At 40.2% G+C, this 15,140-nt stretch overlaps 1 protein-coding gene and 1 long non-coding RNA gene across 7 annotated transcripts in view; one reads left to right on the forward strand and one right to left on the reverse strand.

Annotated features, from left to right (window-relative positions):
• Positions 1-364: 364 nt before the first annotated feature.
• rad21l1 (RAD21 cohesin complex component like 1) overlaps positions 365-15,140 on the forward strand; it is a 45,080-nt gene continuing 30,304 nt past the window's right edge. For 3 of the 5 annotated variants that reach the window (XM_062979121.1, XM_062979125.1, XM_062979122.1), the window contains exon 1: positions 372-782. In XM_062979121.1, coding sequence (XP_062835191.1) covers positions 764-782 — 19 coding nt within the window. In that variant the 5' untranslated portion in view covers positions 372-763. Of the gene's footprint in view, positions 783-8,546; positions 8,811-15,140 lie in introns of those variants that run through there. The other 2 variants (XM_062979123.1, XM_062979124.1) reach the window with 2 other exon arrangements.
• Positions 6,602-14,231, reverse strand: LOC134298555 (uncharacterized). Of its 2 annotated transcripts, none has more exons than XR_010005669.1 (2): positions 14,044-14,231; positions 6,602-6,794 (listed from the first exon to the last, which is right to left on the reverse strand). It is a non-coding gene; the product is annotated as an uncharacterized LOC134298555 (long non-coding RNA). The 2 variants fall into 2 exon arrangements; XR_010005668.1 differs by lacking the exon at positions 14,044-14,231 and adding an exon at positions 8,152-8,505.

Below are 15,140 nucleotides of genomic sequence, written 5' to 3' on the forward strand. Positions count from 1 at the left end.
GGTCACGACTGGACTTAACGTCAAGGGAAAACCTTTACCTTACCTATGTAAATAATTTAATCCAGAAAAATCAAAACCACAAAAGTGGAGGGATGGCTGAAATTTTACTTTAGGAAGCTTTTGGCTTTCAGCGTATATGCAACAGGTAAAGCCTTACATGGGGGCAGGCATGTGTAGTATTTTAATTCGGCTATATTATTAAGTCTATTTTAATACTACTCTTTCTAAAATAGAAATTACCTTTTATTTGTTGTATTCACCCCTTTAAAATGCATTGTGCTTAAAGGCAAATAACAACAGCAATTGCTCTAATTGATTGATTGATTAAGCCTGAAGAATGGGGGAAGTAGCTTTCAGCACTTGGGTGAGCTCCTTTAAAATCTGGATCTAAAATGTAGAGTGGATATTTTAACCCTAAAAGCCACAGGTTGAGAGAGGAAAAATGCCCTGTCCCCACACAAAAGCAGCTCTCCCATTCAAAGCCAAGGCATTCACCCTCACCAGTTGCTGGCAGCACAGTGCTGTTACATGGCAGAGAGAGAGAAATGCTGCGTAGCTGCTTTGCAAAAGGCTTTAGAGCGTCTGGAGGAAGAGGAGAAGGAAGTGGGAGCCATTGGGGAGAAAGGGGGGCCTGCAAGTCTCAAAGGCTCGTGTGAATCCTTCCGTCTCTCACCTCTTTGCCTGGAGGCCTTCCCTGAAAGCTCCCTGTCCTCATCATGTCACTGGAAGAGGAGCGGAGAGTTCAGATTGAAGAAGCCCTGGCATGGTTGAGGAGAGAACTGGTAAGTCCAGAGGATTTTATGTCCTTTTGACCTGAATTTTCCAAAAATCCACACCTTTCTTCATATTCATGGATGGAAAGGACTTGGAAAGATTTAACCTTCTAGTCTATATGAATACATTCATTATGAGGTTCTGGTTTGGGTTTTGATAACTCTGTTCCAAAATTCTTCCCCTTTGGAGTGTAGTTTGATCCCACTTTAAAATGCCATGGCTCAATGCTATGGGATCCTGGGAGTCATAGTTTCATAAGGTCTTTAGCCTTCTCTGCCAAAGAATGCTGGTGTCACATCAAACAACAACTCCTAGGATTCCATAGCATTGAGCAATGGCAGTTCAACTGGTGTCAAACTGCATTGATTCCATGGTGTAGGTGCATCCTAAATCAAATGTGAGGTTAAGCCGATGCATCTTGATCTAGACCTTTTTGTGCTTAACACTCAGAAGATTGGGTCTGAATGCCTGGATTGAACATTGCCACATTATTTTGCCATGAAATGCTCCTCCATTTCAATGTGTAGTGCTTCGAATGCTGGACTAGAACTCGGGTTTCAATCCTAACTTGTCTATGGAAATACACTAGGTGACCTTGAATGAGTTAGTCTACTGTTGTATTGATGAAGCTTCACACCACTTTCGCTCCCTTGACTCAATTCTATATAATCCTGGGAGTTGTAATTTGGTGAAACACTAGCACCTCTTAGCAGAGAAGATTAAAGGCCTCACTAAACCACAACAGCATTGAGCCACAGCAAGTAAAGTGGTGTCAAATGGCATTAATTGACAACAGATATATACATTCAGCCTCAGAGGAAGGCAAAGGCAAACCACCTCTGAGCTGATCTGGCCAAGAAACCCTGTTTCCTTTTTAGGATTCACATAAGCATTCAAAGACTTGAGGGCACATAGCAACAACAAAGAATAGGGAGCTCAGAGTTAACCAACAAATATATATTTGGCAGTGAAAACAGGAGCAGATGGAATTTATATCAGAGCTGTGAAAATGGGCACACATGTAATTTCCCTGCCATCATTGGTTTCTCTTTGTGAGCATGGGCTGAAATTCATAATCAATTTCTCCATCACCAGGAGGAACAAAAAAAAACTTGAGGTTGAGAAAACAGGAATGCAAAACTATGTGAAACTAACACATTTGCCCTAAGCTTAACCAGATCTGTCTATCTTTCGGGTGACTTCTCTAAAGACAGTTTGCAAAATTTGAAGACCATCTTCAATCCATCAGTATAGCTGCTGTGTCACTGGCAGCAGGGATTCAACAGGTGAAGGCTTTTAATGAGTGCTGAATAGTAATGGAAACACCTGTTGAACTCCTCCACAATCTGTTATTACATATTTTGGGGGCTACTGACCTCAAAGCTCTTCAGCTTTCTCTGCCTCACCAAACTACAACTCCTAGTATCCCATAGCATTGAGCCAAGGCAATTAATGTGGTGTTAAGCTGCTTGAGTGTCATTACTGAAGAGTGATTTGAACCAGCTCTCCTAAATCACAGCATGCTCTCATTATTTTATTGTTAGTTTATTACCTATTAATAGTAGTATTACTTTATTACCTTTGTTAGTAATAAGTAGAATCCAGCAGATTGTGGCAATATACTTTACAACCGTTCTGATTTGGCAGGGATTGTCCAGGTTAGTCTTCTGCCATTACATTTTAAAATGTCCTTGTTTCTCTCTCCCCCACCCCCCACTTTTCACTTTTGCCAAAATACTCAAATCAAAGGGTGCAACTGCAGCTCAAAATCAACTTATTTCACAGGATACAAAGTGAGTTCAAAGTGCATCCTTTTCGATATTTATACATGGTTCTCACATCCCCTCTCAACCTTTTCTTCTCCAAGTTCAACATACCCAGCTTCTTATAGGGCTTGGTTTCCAAACCTTTCATCAGTTTTGTTGCCTTTCTCCAGTGGCTTGGCTATTAGTGGCCCAGTTTTCATTTGTGAAATGTTGAAGAGTATACGGAGAATATGTTGGAGAGATCTGATGTGTAGGGGTTTGAGCATTGCATTACAACTCCTGAAATTTCAAATCTCTGTTTGACCTTTGAAACTCACTGGGTGACCTTGGGCACATCACAGTCTTTCTCTCAGGCCCAATCCACACTGCCATATAATGTTGTTTCAAAATGGTTTAACTGCATTGAACTAGATTATATGTAGACTCGTATAATCCAGTTCAATGCAGTTAAACTGCATTCTGAAATGGCATTACATGGCAGTGTAAATGGGGCCTCAATTGAAAGCAATGGCAAACTTCCTCTGAACAAACCTGATAGGTTTGCATTAGAATCACTTAAGTCGGAATCAACTTAAAACCGGTATGGGCAAACTTGGGCCCTCCAGATGTTTTGCTAGGAATTGTAGGAGTTGAAATCCAAAACACCTGGGGGGGCAAAGTTTGCCCATGCACACAACTTCCAATGTGGGGACAACCTGTAATCTTAAAATATTTACCTTTTTGGACTGCAGCATCTATAATCTCTTTGCCATTGCAGTTCAAAACAGAAGTAACTTTCTGGGCAATTTTGGTAACTTGGCCTGCCTCACAATCTAATGGAGGAATCCCACCATTTATCCAGGGCAACCCTGCCAATTCTTGACTAGGGGAAACTGAAATTCTTTTATCTCCTCTTTGTTCCCTTGTCAAGGCCGAAATGCAGCTGCAAGACCAGCAGTTGTTAGAGAAGCTGTTGCAACTGCACACTGCTCTACGGGAGCTGAAAGTGGAGAGTGCAGATTGGGACAGCTCTGACCCAAGCAGGGATGGCTTCACATCCAGAGCCCGGTCCAGTTCGGAAGACATGGGTGGCCCTGTTTCCCCAAGAAGGTCCTCAAAAGTCAGGAGGGGACGGAGGAATTCTTTGCCATGAGCCATTAGAGGATTCCACTGTCTCTTTCAAAAGTATGTTTCTTTGTGTGGCAGGTGGAGAAGAACTGCTATGGATATTTCAACTGTACAGCAAGATAGATTTTGGAGCTGGAAATGAAACTGGAAAGACTTGGGTGAAGATTCTACCTTAAGTCAAGTCCAGGATAGTCTTCACAAAGTTTCTGGATATGTTGGACCACAACTCCCAGAATCCCCCTACTGCAAAATCATGATCCAAATCACCTGTAGGGCATCAGTTTGCTGGAATTGGTGATCTTTCACATAGAAAACAACGGAATTCCTTTTGTATATTTTGACCGATCGTAAAACACCTTGTTGCATTTTTCAGTTTCAAGTGTAGCTGCTTTTCAACACTGAAGCAGCCCACTTTTGAACTTAAATGCATTTCCAACTTGGCTTCAACACTTGTCTCTGTCTTTTTTTTTCCCCTCCGCATTATCATTTAGTATTCCATTGTGGTGGTTTTCTGTATTTTCTTATTTCCAAATGGATCTTTCTATTGTTTTGAATTGCCTTCAAGCTGGTTTCAACATATGGCAACCCAATGAACGAGAGAGCTCCAGTCAACAACTGCCCTACTCAGGTCTTACAAATGCATATACTGGGCTTCCTTGAGTTATTTCATATGTAATTATATTACACTTTGTAACAGGATTTTGAAAAATGTGGCTTGTGGTGGAACTGAAGATAAAACTTCAGTGGAGACCTCTTTTCCCCATGATAATGACTCTTCCAGGAGTGGATTTCCCTTCCTTCCGAGGGCTTGATTCATCTCCTTTCCTGTTGTCTCACTCTGTTCTTAACTAAGAGTTATTTGTAAGTTGGATGTTTGTAACCTGGGAGTGCCTGTAATGGCAAACTCCAGGTTGCATGGGATGCATACACAACACTTAAAGTACTGTCACTTCTAGTCATGATGCTATAATTCTGCAGTGTGAAAAGGGCCCTAGAACTGAACCAGGTACTGCTGTCTCTCTGGCAATAAAAGCCATTGCACCTGCCTTGCCTTTAGCGTTGTTCCTCCGCAGCCCTTTCCACTCTACCAGGTCCCTCTGACCTCAATCGCATCTCCGGCAAATGTAATCCATCTCCGAAATCTAATTCCCAGCAGGGGACCCTACATTAGTCAATATTAACACCCGGACGAGGAAACATTTGGCACATACACAGCAACACGGCCTTTTAAACTTCAGATTAATGGACAGCAATCCCTTGCTTGCATACTTTGACCATTGTTTTGCCATGTAAAATGTGCGCATGTGTGGATATGTCTACCAAACTCATCTGGTCCGAGACCACAAAGAATCTAGGAATCAGAGCAGTATGTGATGACATTCACAGGGTGTTGTTGTTGCTGTTGGGTTGCTGTGAGTTTTTCGGGCTGTATTGCCAAATTCCAGTAGCATTCTCTCCTGACATTTTGCCTGTATCTATGGCTAATGCTTCTGTTGGAGGTGAGGCAAGTGAAGTGTATATATACCTGTGGAATAATGTCCAGGGTGGGCGAAAGAACCCTTGTCTGTTAAAGCAAGTGTGAATGTTGCCGTTAGCAAGCTTCAATAACATTTGAGTAGCCATGAAGCTGCAAAGTCAGGCTGTGGCACAGCGAAATCACTACTGACAGAGATCATGAGTTCGAAGCCAGCCCGGGTTGGATTGAGCTCCCGACCATTAATAGCCTAGCTCATTGTTGACCTAAGCAACTTGAAAGACATATGCATCTGTCAAGTAGAAAAGTTAGGTGCCGCTTTATGCAGGGAGGCTAATTTAACTAATTTACAACACCATAAAAACGTCAAGCAACATGTAAAAGAATGAGTAATTACTCCATCAAGGGCTTGGTGTCACAAGTGGATGATGAAGCGGCAACTCCCCATGTGGACGGAATTGAGCATACCCTCATGAAGCCAGAAGCTGGAAAAATGTTAAATTGCCTCTGTGTCTGTATGTCCTATGTCTAATGGCATTGAATGTTTGCCATGTACTGTATATGTACATTGTGATCCGCCTTGAGTCCCCTTCGGGGTGAGAAGGGCGGAATATAAATACTATAAATAAATAAAGTCAATCAATGTGAGTATGTGCATAGATAGCCTGGTCTTTGTTGCCTGGAGGCATCCTCTGTTTGGGAGGTGTTAACTGGTACTTGATGGTTCACTGCCTGGAGTTCCCATTTCTGAGTGGTGTTCTTTATTTACCCTCTTGTTTCTGATAGTTTTTTTTTAATGTTCATTTTCAAGGTTTCCTCCGTTGTGTTGAAATTGTCCATGTGCTTTTTGTGGATTTCAATGGCTTCTCTTTGTAGTCTGACATGATGGTTGTCAAAGTGGTTCAGCATTTCTGTGTTCTCAAATAATACTCAGGTTGATTCATTAAGAGCTCTGCTATAGATGACGTCTCTGGCTGAATTAGTCTGCAATGCCTTTCGTGTTCCTTCATTTGTGTATGGGCATTGCTGGCTTGGTGGTTCCTATGTAGACTTGTCCATAGCTGCATGGTATTCAGTAGAATCCTTCAGTGGTTAGAGAATCCCTCTTATCCTTGCCTTAAAACAGACAAGGGTTCTTTCTCCCACCCTGTATGTTCCACAGATACATTCCACTTGCCTCACATCCAACAGACCTCTGAATAAACCTCTGCCACAGATACAGGTGAAACATCAGGAGAATGCTACTGGAACATAGCCATACAGGCCGAAAAACTCACAGCAACCCAGTGATTCCAGCTATGAAAGCCTTCAACAACACATTGTTGTTATTATTTCTCACTTTTATGAGATGCACTTGATTGAGATACAAAGCAAAGAATGCTTAGAGGCAGTATTTGCAAAATCCCTTCCTCTGAAATGCAGCTTGGCCTTATTTATTGGTAGTCTCCCATACAAATGCACTAAACAGGGCTTACCTTCCTTCAAATATCAGAGAAGATCTGGTGTATTTAATGTATTTAAATCCCCTCCAAATTTCCAGAATTGTCTTTGGGTTTCTTTGTAAACGGGCGACACCTGCTGTCCAGATGTGATCGGTTCCTTTTCCAAACATTTTCTGATACTTCCTTGAGTAGGAGAACATTTTTTGAGAAACCATCAGCATCTTCTGCCATCTGAAAGATTAAACAAATGTATAAACAAACTGTCAGGAAGTCCAATAATAAAAGGCCAATTTTTAAAACAGCTATCATCTCTCTCTCTCTCTCTCTCTCTCTCTCTCTCTATATATATATATATATATATATACACACATACAGTAGAGTCTCACTTATCCAATGTTCTGGATTATCCAATGCATTTTTGTAGTCAATGTTTTCAATACATCGTGATATTTTGGTGCTAAATTCGTAAATACAGTAATTACTATATAGCATTACTGCGTATTGAACTACTTTTTCTGTCAAATTTGTTGTATAACATGATGTTTTGGTGCTTAATTTGTAAAATCATAACCTAATTTGATGTTTAATAGGCTTCTCCTTAATCTCTCCTTATTATCCAACATATTCACTTATCCAACGTTCTGCCGGCCTGTTTGTTGGATAAGTGAGACTCTACTGTATATACAACTCAATATATATACTTATCCCATTAAGTTTGCCTCATCAATACTACAAATCCAGTAGTTTCTTAAAAGTGAAGCCAGAGTCTTTCCAAGTGGCATAAAATTTAACACAGGATTAGTCCTATTTGTTTCAAGGAATTCAAAATTTTGGTTAGCCTTTTTTGAATGGAGGCTCATAGAAGAGCTATTAAATGATATTATATATTAGTAGTAATAAAAATAAGCATTGTATTATAGCCCCACTCTTCTATGAGACTCCATTGATGGTAGTAAATAATAATAATGATGTGTATTACTATTTCGATACACTAGTGATGTATACTCCACTAATATAAGAGCCAAAAAGAATGAGTCTTCTCAAACACATACAATATCATATATATATATATATATATATATATATACAGACACACATTTACATAGAGAGAAGTAATAATTTTTGTTTAGATACGCCATCGATGTACACTTCAAAGATATGAACCAAAAAGAATGAGTCTTCTCAAAGACATACAATATTATTGATATATTGATATAGGTATTTAATGGTATATTTATATTACATGTAATATTACTAATAATATTACAATATAGTGTTATAGTACAATATGGTAATATATAATGCTTATATTGTGCTATACGAATAATATAATATATTGTATGTACATATGATTGTAAGTTCTTCGGGGTGAGAAGGGCGGGATATAAATGTCGCTAATAATAATAATATACATACATACACACATATACATATATACATACACAGAGTAATAATAATATTTATTTAGATATGCCATTGATGTGTACTTCACAATTATAAGCGCCAAAGGCATCCATCTTATACACACACTTATACAAAGAGAAAGAAAAATAATAATAATAAATAATAATAATATGTTTATTCTTACAGCACTCTCAGGAAGAAGCAACTCCGGTTGCTCCTGACACGAAAGAAAAAAAAAGCACTTTCAGTGTATATGGGAAGGAAACAACAAAATATAAAACTACATAATAATACAATTGTAAAACAAAATACCCAGATAAAATACAATATAGCATGAAACAAACTGATCTGAACGATATAATCAAAATATACAAGCTGTCAAAACAACATTCAACCAGAAAACAACGCAGCTTTGGAAACCGAGGCCCCGCCCCTCACAGAAATTCCCTCCGCGGGAGGGGCGAGGAGAGGGAGCAGCATGGATGACGACATTTACACCCTGCGCATGCGCCCTGGCCGATGCGTCTCGCGCAGGCCCTAACGGTCGAGCCAAGTTCGAACGTGAGTGACGTACGGGGAGGGGGAGGGGTGAGTTGGAATTTAGAAGCGTAGCTCCTGCTTCTCCGTTCCGCGCATGCGCAGTCTGCTACTGTGGCGTTCTAATTGTAGAGAGAATCTTATTAACAAGCCCGCTTTTTGAGGGCGGGAAAAAGAATGTAATAAAAAGTGGGGTTTATAGTCTGAATTTACATTAATGTGCATTTCCCATCCCTTATTATTATTATTATTCTATTATTATTATTACCTCAGAACTACACAAAAAGTTACATTTTCTCCCCTGAGGTAAACAAAAAAAGTCATACTCCATTAACTAATTGATATTATTATATCATTTTCGACCTTGCATTGAGGGTGTTTTAGTGAATACATCTGATCACTATTTTTTGCCATATATTTTCATTGGTTTTAGTTATTTAGTTATTACAGTAGAATCTCACTTATCCAAGCCTTGCTTTATCCAAGTTTCTGGATTATCCAAGCCATTTTTGTAGTTAATGTTTTCATTATATTGTGATATTTTGGTGCTAAATTCATAAATACAGCAATTGCAACATAACATTACTGCGCATTGAACTGCTTTTTCTGTCAAATTTGTTGTAAAACATGATGTTTTGGTCTTCATTTATAAAATCATATCCTAACTTGATGTTTAATAGGCTTTTCCTTAATCCTTCCTTATTATCCAAGATATTCGCTTATCCAAGCTTCTGCCGGCCCGTTTAGCTTGGATAAGTGAGATTCTACTGTATATCATTTTCGACCTTGTATTGAGTGTGTTTTAGTGAATACATCTGATCACTATTTTTGCCATATATTTTCATTGGTTTTAGTTATTTAGTTATTACAGTATCATATCATTTTCGACCTTGTATTGAGTGTGTTTTAGTGAATATATCTGATCACTATTTTTTGCCATATATTTTCATTGGTTTTAGTTATTTAGTTATTACAGTATCATATCATTTTCGACCTTGTATTGAGTGTGTTTTAGTGAATATATCTGATCACTATTTTTTGCCATATATTTTCATTGGTTTTAGTTATTTAGTTATTACAGTATCATATCATTTTCGACCTTGTATTGAGTGTGTTTTAGTGAATATATCTGATCACTATTTTTTGCCATATATTTTCATTGGTTTTAGTTATTTAGTTATTACAGTATTATATCATTTTCGACCTTGCATTGAGGGTGTTTTAGTGAATACATCTGATCACTATTTTTGCCATATATTTTCATTGGTTTTAATTAGATATATGCCTCTTCTGCCAAAAGCAGCCTCCAGAAACAATATACATAAAATCGCAATAATATTTAAAATACCACATATTTAACAGTTCTGGTACAGTAATGATATGACAGACTTTATTTGAAAGTACAGTAGAGTCTCACTTATCCAACATTCGCTTATCCAATGTTCTGGATTATCCAATGCATTTTTGTAGTCAATGTTTTCAATATATTTTGGTGCTAAATTCATAAATACAGTAATTACTACATAGCATTACTGTGTATTGAACTACTTTTTCTGTCAAATTTGTTGTATAACATGATGTTTTGGTGCTTAATTTGTAAAATCATAACCTAATTTGATGTTTAATAGGCTTTTCCTTAATCCCTCCTTATTATCCAACATATTTACTTATCCAACATTCTGCCGGCCCGTTTATGTTGGATAAGTGAGACTCTACTGAAATATTTAAAATACATACTAGGACAGATGTAGCGGTTCTGCTACAGTATTGATATGACAGACTTTATTTGAAAGTATATTTTATTTCCGGTAGAAAACCCTTTCCCCTCTTATTTCTCTTCTTCAGACACGCAGAGTGATTAATTAAAATGAACAGTATACCAACTAAATCAATATACGTAATCACATTCTAACTAATGGGTTATATTAGATACTGATGTATTTCTTTGTTTCTTAAGATTTATTTATCGTGACAGAAGCGAATTGAGGGTACAGTTATAAAGTATTTTTTAAAAACACATAAAGTTAAAACTTGATATACTAAATTTCCCTTGATCAGAAGCTACCATTTAGAGTGCCTCTGGTGTCACTGTGAGAAGATCCTCCATTGTGCATGTGGCAGGGCTCAGACCACGTTGTAGTCAGTGGTCTGTGGTTTGCTCTTCTCCACACTCGCATGTCATGGACTCCACTTTCTGGACCCATTTCTTAAGGTTGGCTCTGCATCTCGTGGTCCAAAGCGCAGTCTGTTCAACGCCTTCCATGTTGCCCAGTCTTCTGTATGCCTAGGAGGGGGTTTCTCATCTGGTATCAGCCACTGATTGAGATTCTGGGTTTTAGCCTGCCACTTTTGGACTCTTGCTTGCTGAGGTGTTCTGCGAGTATCTCTGTAGATCTTAGCAAGCTATTTCTTGATTTAAAGTGCTGGCTATCGCACCTCAGAATACTTCACCTTGCTATAGACACCCAGTCACACACAGGAGAAAGTCTTTTGTAGTTTTATTGAGCAAAAGCAGATATAAATCTAAGCAGGCAGTAATAAGGTTTTCAAGATTGCAGTAAAAGAGTCAATAGAAATCCAATAGTTCTTAAGCCATAAGAATCCACAAGTCCATAAGCCAAAAAGGGTAGACGATAGATCCCAAAGAACAAAGGCCCAAAGGTTTCAAAGATCCAGGAACAGGAAACTTCTCTTAGGCATGAAGCAGGAACATCCACTCAGATGAAGCGAGAATTTGCTTTGACAAAAATCTATCTCAAAACACACACTTTTAAAAGCAACCCAAAAATGCATTTCTCTTTCCTGTGGGGGCCTCTCTCTTCCCAACCAATATTACACTCCTACAAGGCTGAACTCCCTTCCATAACAACCGGTCCGCCCTAGATAATGATGGCACCCCTTCAAGGTCCTCGTTATCTTGCACCTGAACTGGGGCTGAAGACACTGGGGCTTGAGACATCTCTTGCTCATTAATTCCCATGGGAATGTCATCCTGGCTGTTATCTATGGCCAGCTGGGTCAACAGTTCATTCTGCTCAAGCTGCATTTCTCGAGCCTCTGAATCGGCCTGTATCATTCCCATTCCCATGCCATCATCCTGAAATTCATCCTGCATCCCATCATCTGGCTCTTGTATCTGAAACCCAGAATCCCCTTCTTCATCCTCACTCTGGCTATGCTGTGACTGAGTCACAACACTGGCTTGCTGGTCGATATCCAGACAGAGCATAGGCCAGAGATGTCACTGCCTTTCATTGCTGGCTGCTACTTCTCGGCAGATGTCAGGTGGTGCAATACTGGCTAAACAGTATAATTTCTCCATTGGTGCATTTATTTATTTAATTATTTATATCCCTCATTTCTATCCCGCCCTTCTCACCCGACGGGACTCAGGACAGCTTACAAAACTGGCAGGATTCAATGCCAATACACAACAACATAAAAGAATAAAACCTAAGCAGTTAAATACAGATTTAAAACAATACAAAATACTTGAGCCATTCATCCACAGAACATAAACCTTAGTCCAGACCGAGTCGAAGCCAACGAAACTTATTCTTTGAACGCTTGCTCACATAGCCAGGTCTTCACTTTCTTTCTAAAACTCAAAAGGGATGGAGCCTGCCGGATGTCACTAGGGAGGGAGTTCCACAGCCGAGGAGCCACCACTGAGAAGACCCTGTCTCTCATCCCCGCACCAGTGAGGCTGGCGGGACCGAGAGCAGGGCCTCCCCTGAAGATCTTAAATTACGTAGTAGGTCATAGCAGGAAACACGTTTGGACAAGTAAGCTGGGCCAGAACCATTTAGAACTTTATAGGCTAAAGCCAGCACTTTGAATCGTGCTCGGTAGCTAATCGGCAGCCAGTGGAGCTGACGTAACAGAGGAGTAGTGCACTCCCTTTACGCTGCTCCAGTTAACAACCTGGCTGCCTCCCGCTGGACTAATTGAAGCTCCCGAACAGTCTTCAAAGGCAGCCCCACATAGAGTGCGTTGCAGTAGTCTAATCGGGATGTAACAAGAGCATGGACCACTGTGGCCAAGTCCGGCTTCCCAAGGTACACAGACATCCTGTGATAATGCGGTGTGAAAACGTTGCTGAAAATTATGATAGAGTTACAAGCTGTGTCGATGCAGGGAACGCCGTGGATGTAGCACACCTGGATTTCAGGAAGGCCTTCCTCCGACAAGGTCTCCCATGACCTTCTGGCAAACAAACTAGTCAAATGTGGTTTTGGCAAAACTACGGTGAGGAGGATTTGTAATTGGCTAAGTGAACAAACCCAAAAGGTGCTCACCAATGTGTCTTCTTCATCCTGGAAAGAAGTGAGGAGTGCCATAAGCAGAGTTACGTCCTGGACCAGGTTCTTTTCAACATCTTGATTGATGACTTGGATGAAAGGTTAGAAGGCATGATCATCAAGTTTGCAGACGGGACCAAATTGGGAGGGAGAGCCAATACTCCAGAAGACAGAAGCAGATTTCAAAATGATCTTCACAGATTAGAGAGATGATTGGCCAGAACTAACAGAATGAAGTTCAACAGGGACAAATGCAAGATAGTCCATTTGGGCAGAAAAAATGAAATGCAAAGATACAGAATGGTGGATGCGTGGCTCGACAGCAGGATGTGTGAAAAAGATCTTTGAGTCCTCATAGGAAACAAGTTACATTTGAGAAAGAAGTGTCATGCGGTAGCTAAAACAGCCAATGGGATTTTGGCCTGCATAAATAGGAATCTAGTGCCTAGATTCAGGAAAGTCCTGCTACCCCTCTCTTCTGCCTTGGTCTCAGTCCACATCTCGAATCACAATGTGTCCAAATTCTGGGCACCGCAATTTAAGGGAGATGTTGGTAAGCTGGAATGCGTCCAGAGGAGGGCAACTAAAATGATCAAGGGTCTGGAGAACAAGCCCTATGAGGAGCGGCTTAAAGAACTGGGCATGTTTAACCTGCAGAAGAGAAGGCTGAGAGTAGACATGATGAGGACCATATACAAATATGTGAGGGGAAGTCATAGGGATGAGGGAACAAGCTTGTTTTCTGTTGCCCTGGAGACTAGAACACAGAATAATGGCTTCAAACTACAGGAAAGGAGATGCCATCTGAACATTAGGAAGAATTTCCTCACTGTGAGAGCTGTTCGGCAGAGGAACTCTCTTCCCCTGAGTGTGGCGGAAGCTCCTTCTTTGGAGGTTTTTAAGCAAAGGCTGGATGGCCATCTGTCAAGGGTGCTTTGAATGTGATTTTCCTGCTTCTTGGCAGGGGATTGGACTGGATGGCCCATGAGGTCTCTTCCAACTCTATGATTCGAAGTTCAAAAACTGTTTAGGGGGGAGTTTCAAAGAGATCCACCAACGAGACTTACTATTGTCAGGATAGTGATAGCAGCTCGCATAATATCATAGCCCCTTTTAACTCTTAGTGTGATAAAAGAACTCAAAAAATACACATGAGTCCGTTGCTTTAAAGTAGAAAAGAAAATTTAGTTCTATTCACTGCACAAAAACACAAAACAATACAGAAGAGTTGTTCTCACCAATAACAAACAATATCTCTGGTCAGTCTTTGTCTTCAAACAACAGCATTCAAACAAACTGCAACTTTGTTTTTAGTACAATGTTCTTATCTTGCCTTCCTTGGCACTCCAAACGGCTTCATGCTCAGGACGCTGCATAACCACTCCCAGCAACAGCTTCTTCAGCTCTCAACGAGCCACCAAGCTAAGCCAAATGCAAAGCTCAAAGCTTGCAAACTTAGTGCCTTGTTTTATGCAGAAGTTGATAACACACCCAATTAACTTGTGGCAGCTGTAACAGAAAAGGTTCTGATCCTCCCTGTTACTTAGAAAAAGCCTATTGTAAACCTCTAGTAGCAACAACTATACCATGATTCGAATCACAAATAAGTTTAGATCCGATAGAACTGTTCAGAATGGCACACTTTCCAACCAGGATGATGTGGAGTGATGTTGAGGCGACATTCAAATGAAATGGTTCAATTAACCGCCACAATTGCACCGACTGGGGGCTTGACAACCTGCATTTTAGGGTGGAACACCATGTCAACTTACTAGGAGTTACAGTGTGTTGCGGCTTATCATCAAGAGAAATAATTGGACCATTGTTTTTTGATGCTACTGGGACTGAGGTTTAATTTGAATGTCGCCCCTCATCACTCCTTGCAATCATGGTAACAAGTTGCATTGGTGGATGAATCTCTTTGAAACTCTCTCCTAAACTGTCTTCTTTGCATTTCAACTCCGTTTTCACACTTCCAGGAGCATTTTAAAATGAATTTCCCTTGTTCAAACCTTGGTCTGACTTCCATTATTAAATCCAATGGGTTTAACCTGGGGGGGGGGGGCATCAATTGAGCTATCAGCTTGGGCAAGTCTACATAGAGACCATCAAATGCAGTGCCCAGACTAAGGCCTCGAATCAAAGAACATGAACAGCATTGCAGACTAATTCAACCAGAAAAGTCAGGTATAGCAAAGGACTTGCTGAACCAACTTGGACACAGAAATGCTGGACCACCCTGATAACCACCATGTCAGACTACACAGAGAAGCCATTGAAATCCGCAAGCACATGGACAATTTCAGCAGAAAGGAGGAAACCATGAAAATGAACA

The sequence above is a fragment of the Anolis carolinensis genome, chromosome 4 (genome assembly GCF_035594765.1).
Source record: "Anolis carolinensis isolate JA03-04 chromosome 4, rAnoCar3.1.pri, whole genome shotgun sequence".
Classification (NCBI taxonomy): domain Eukaryota; kingdom Metazoa; phylum Chordata; class Lepidosauria; order Squamata; family Dactyloidae; genus Anolis; species Anolis carolinensis.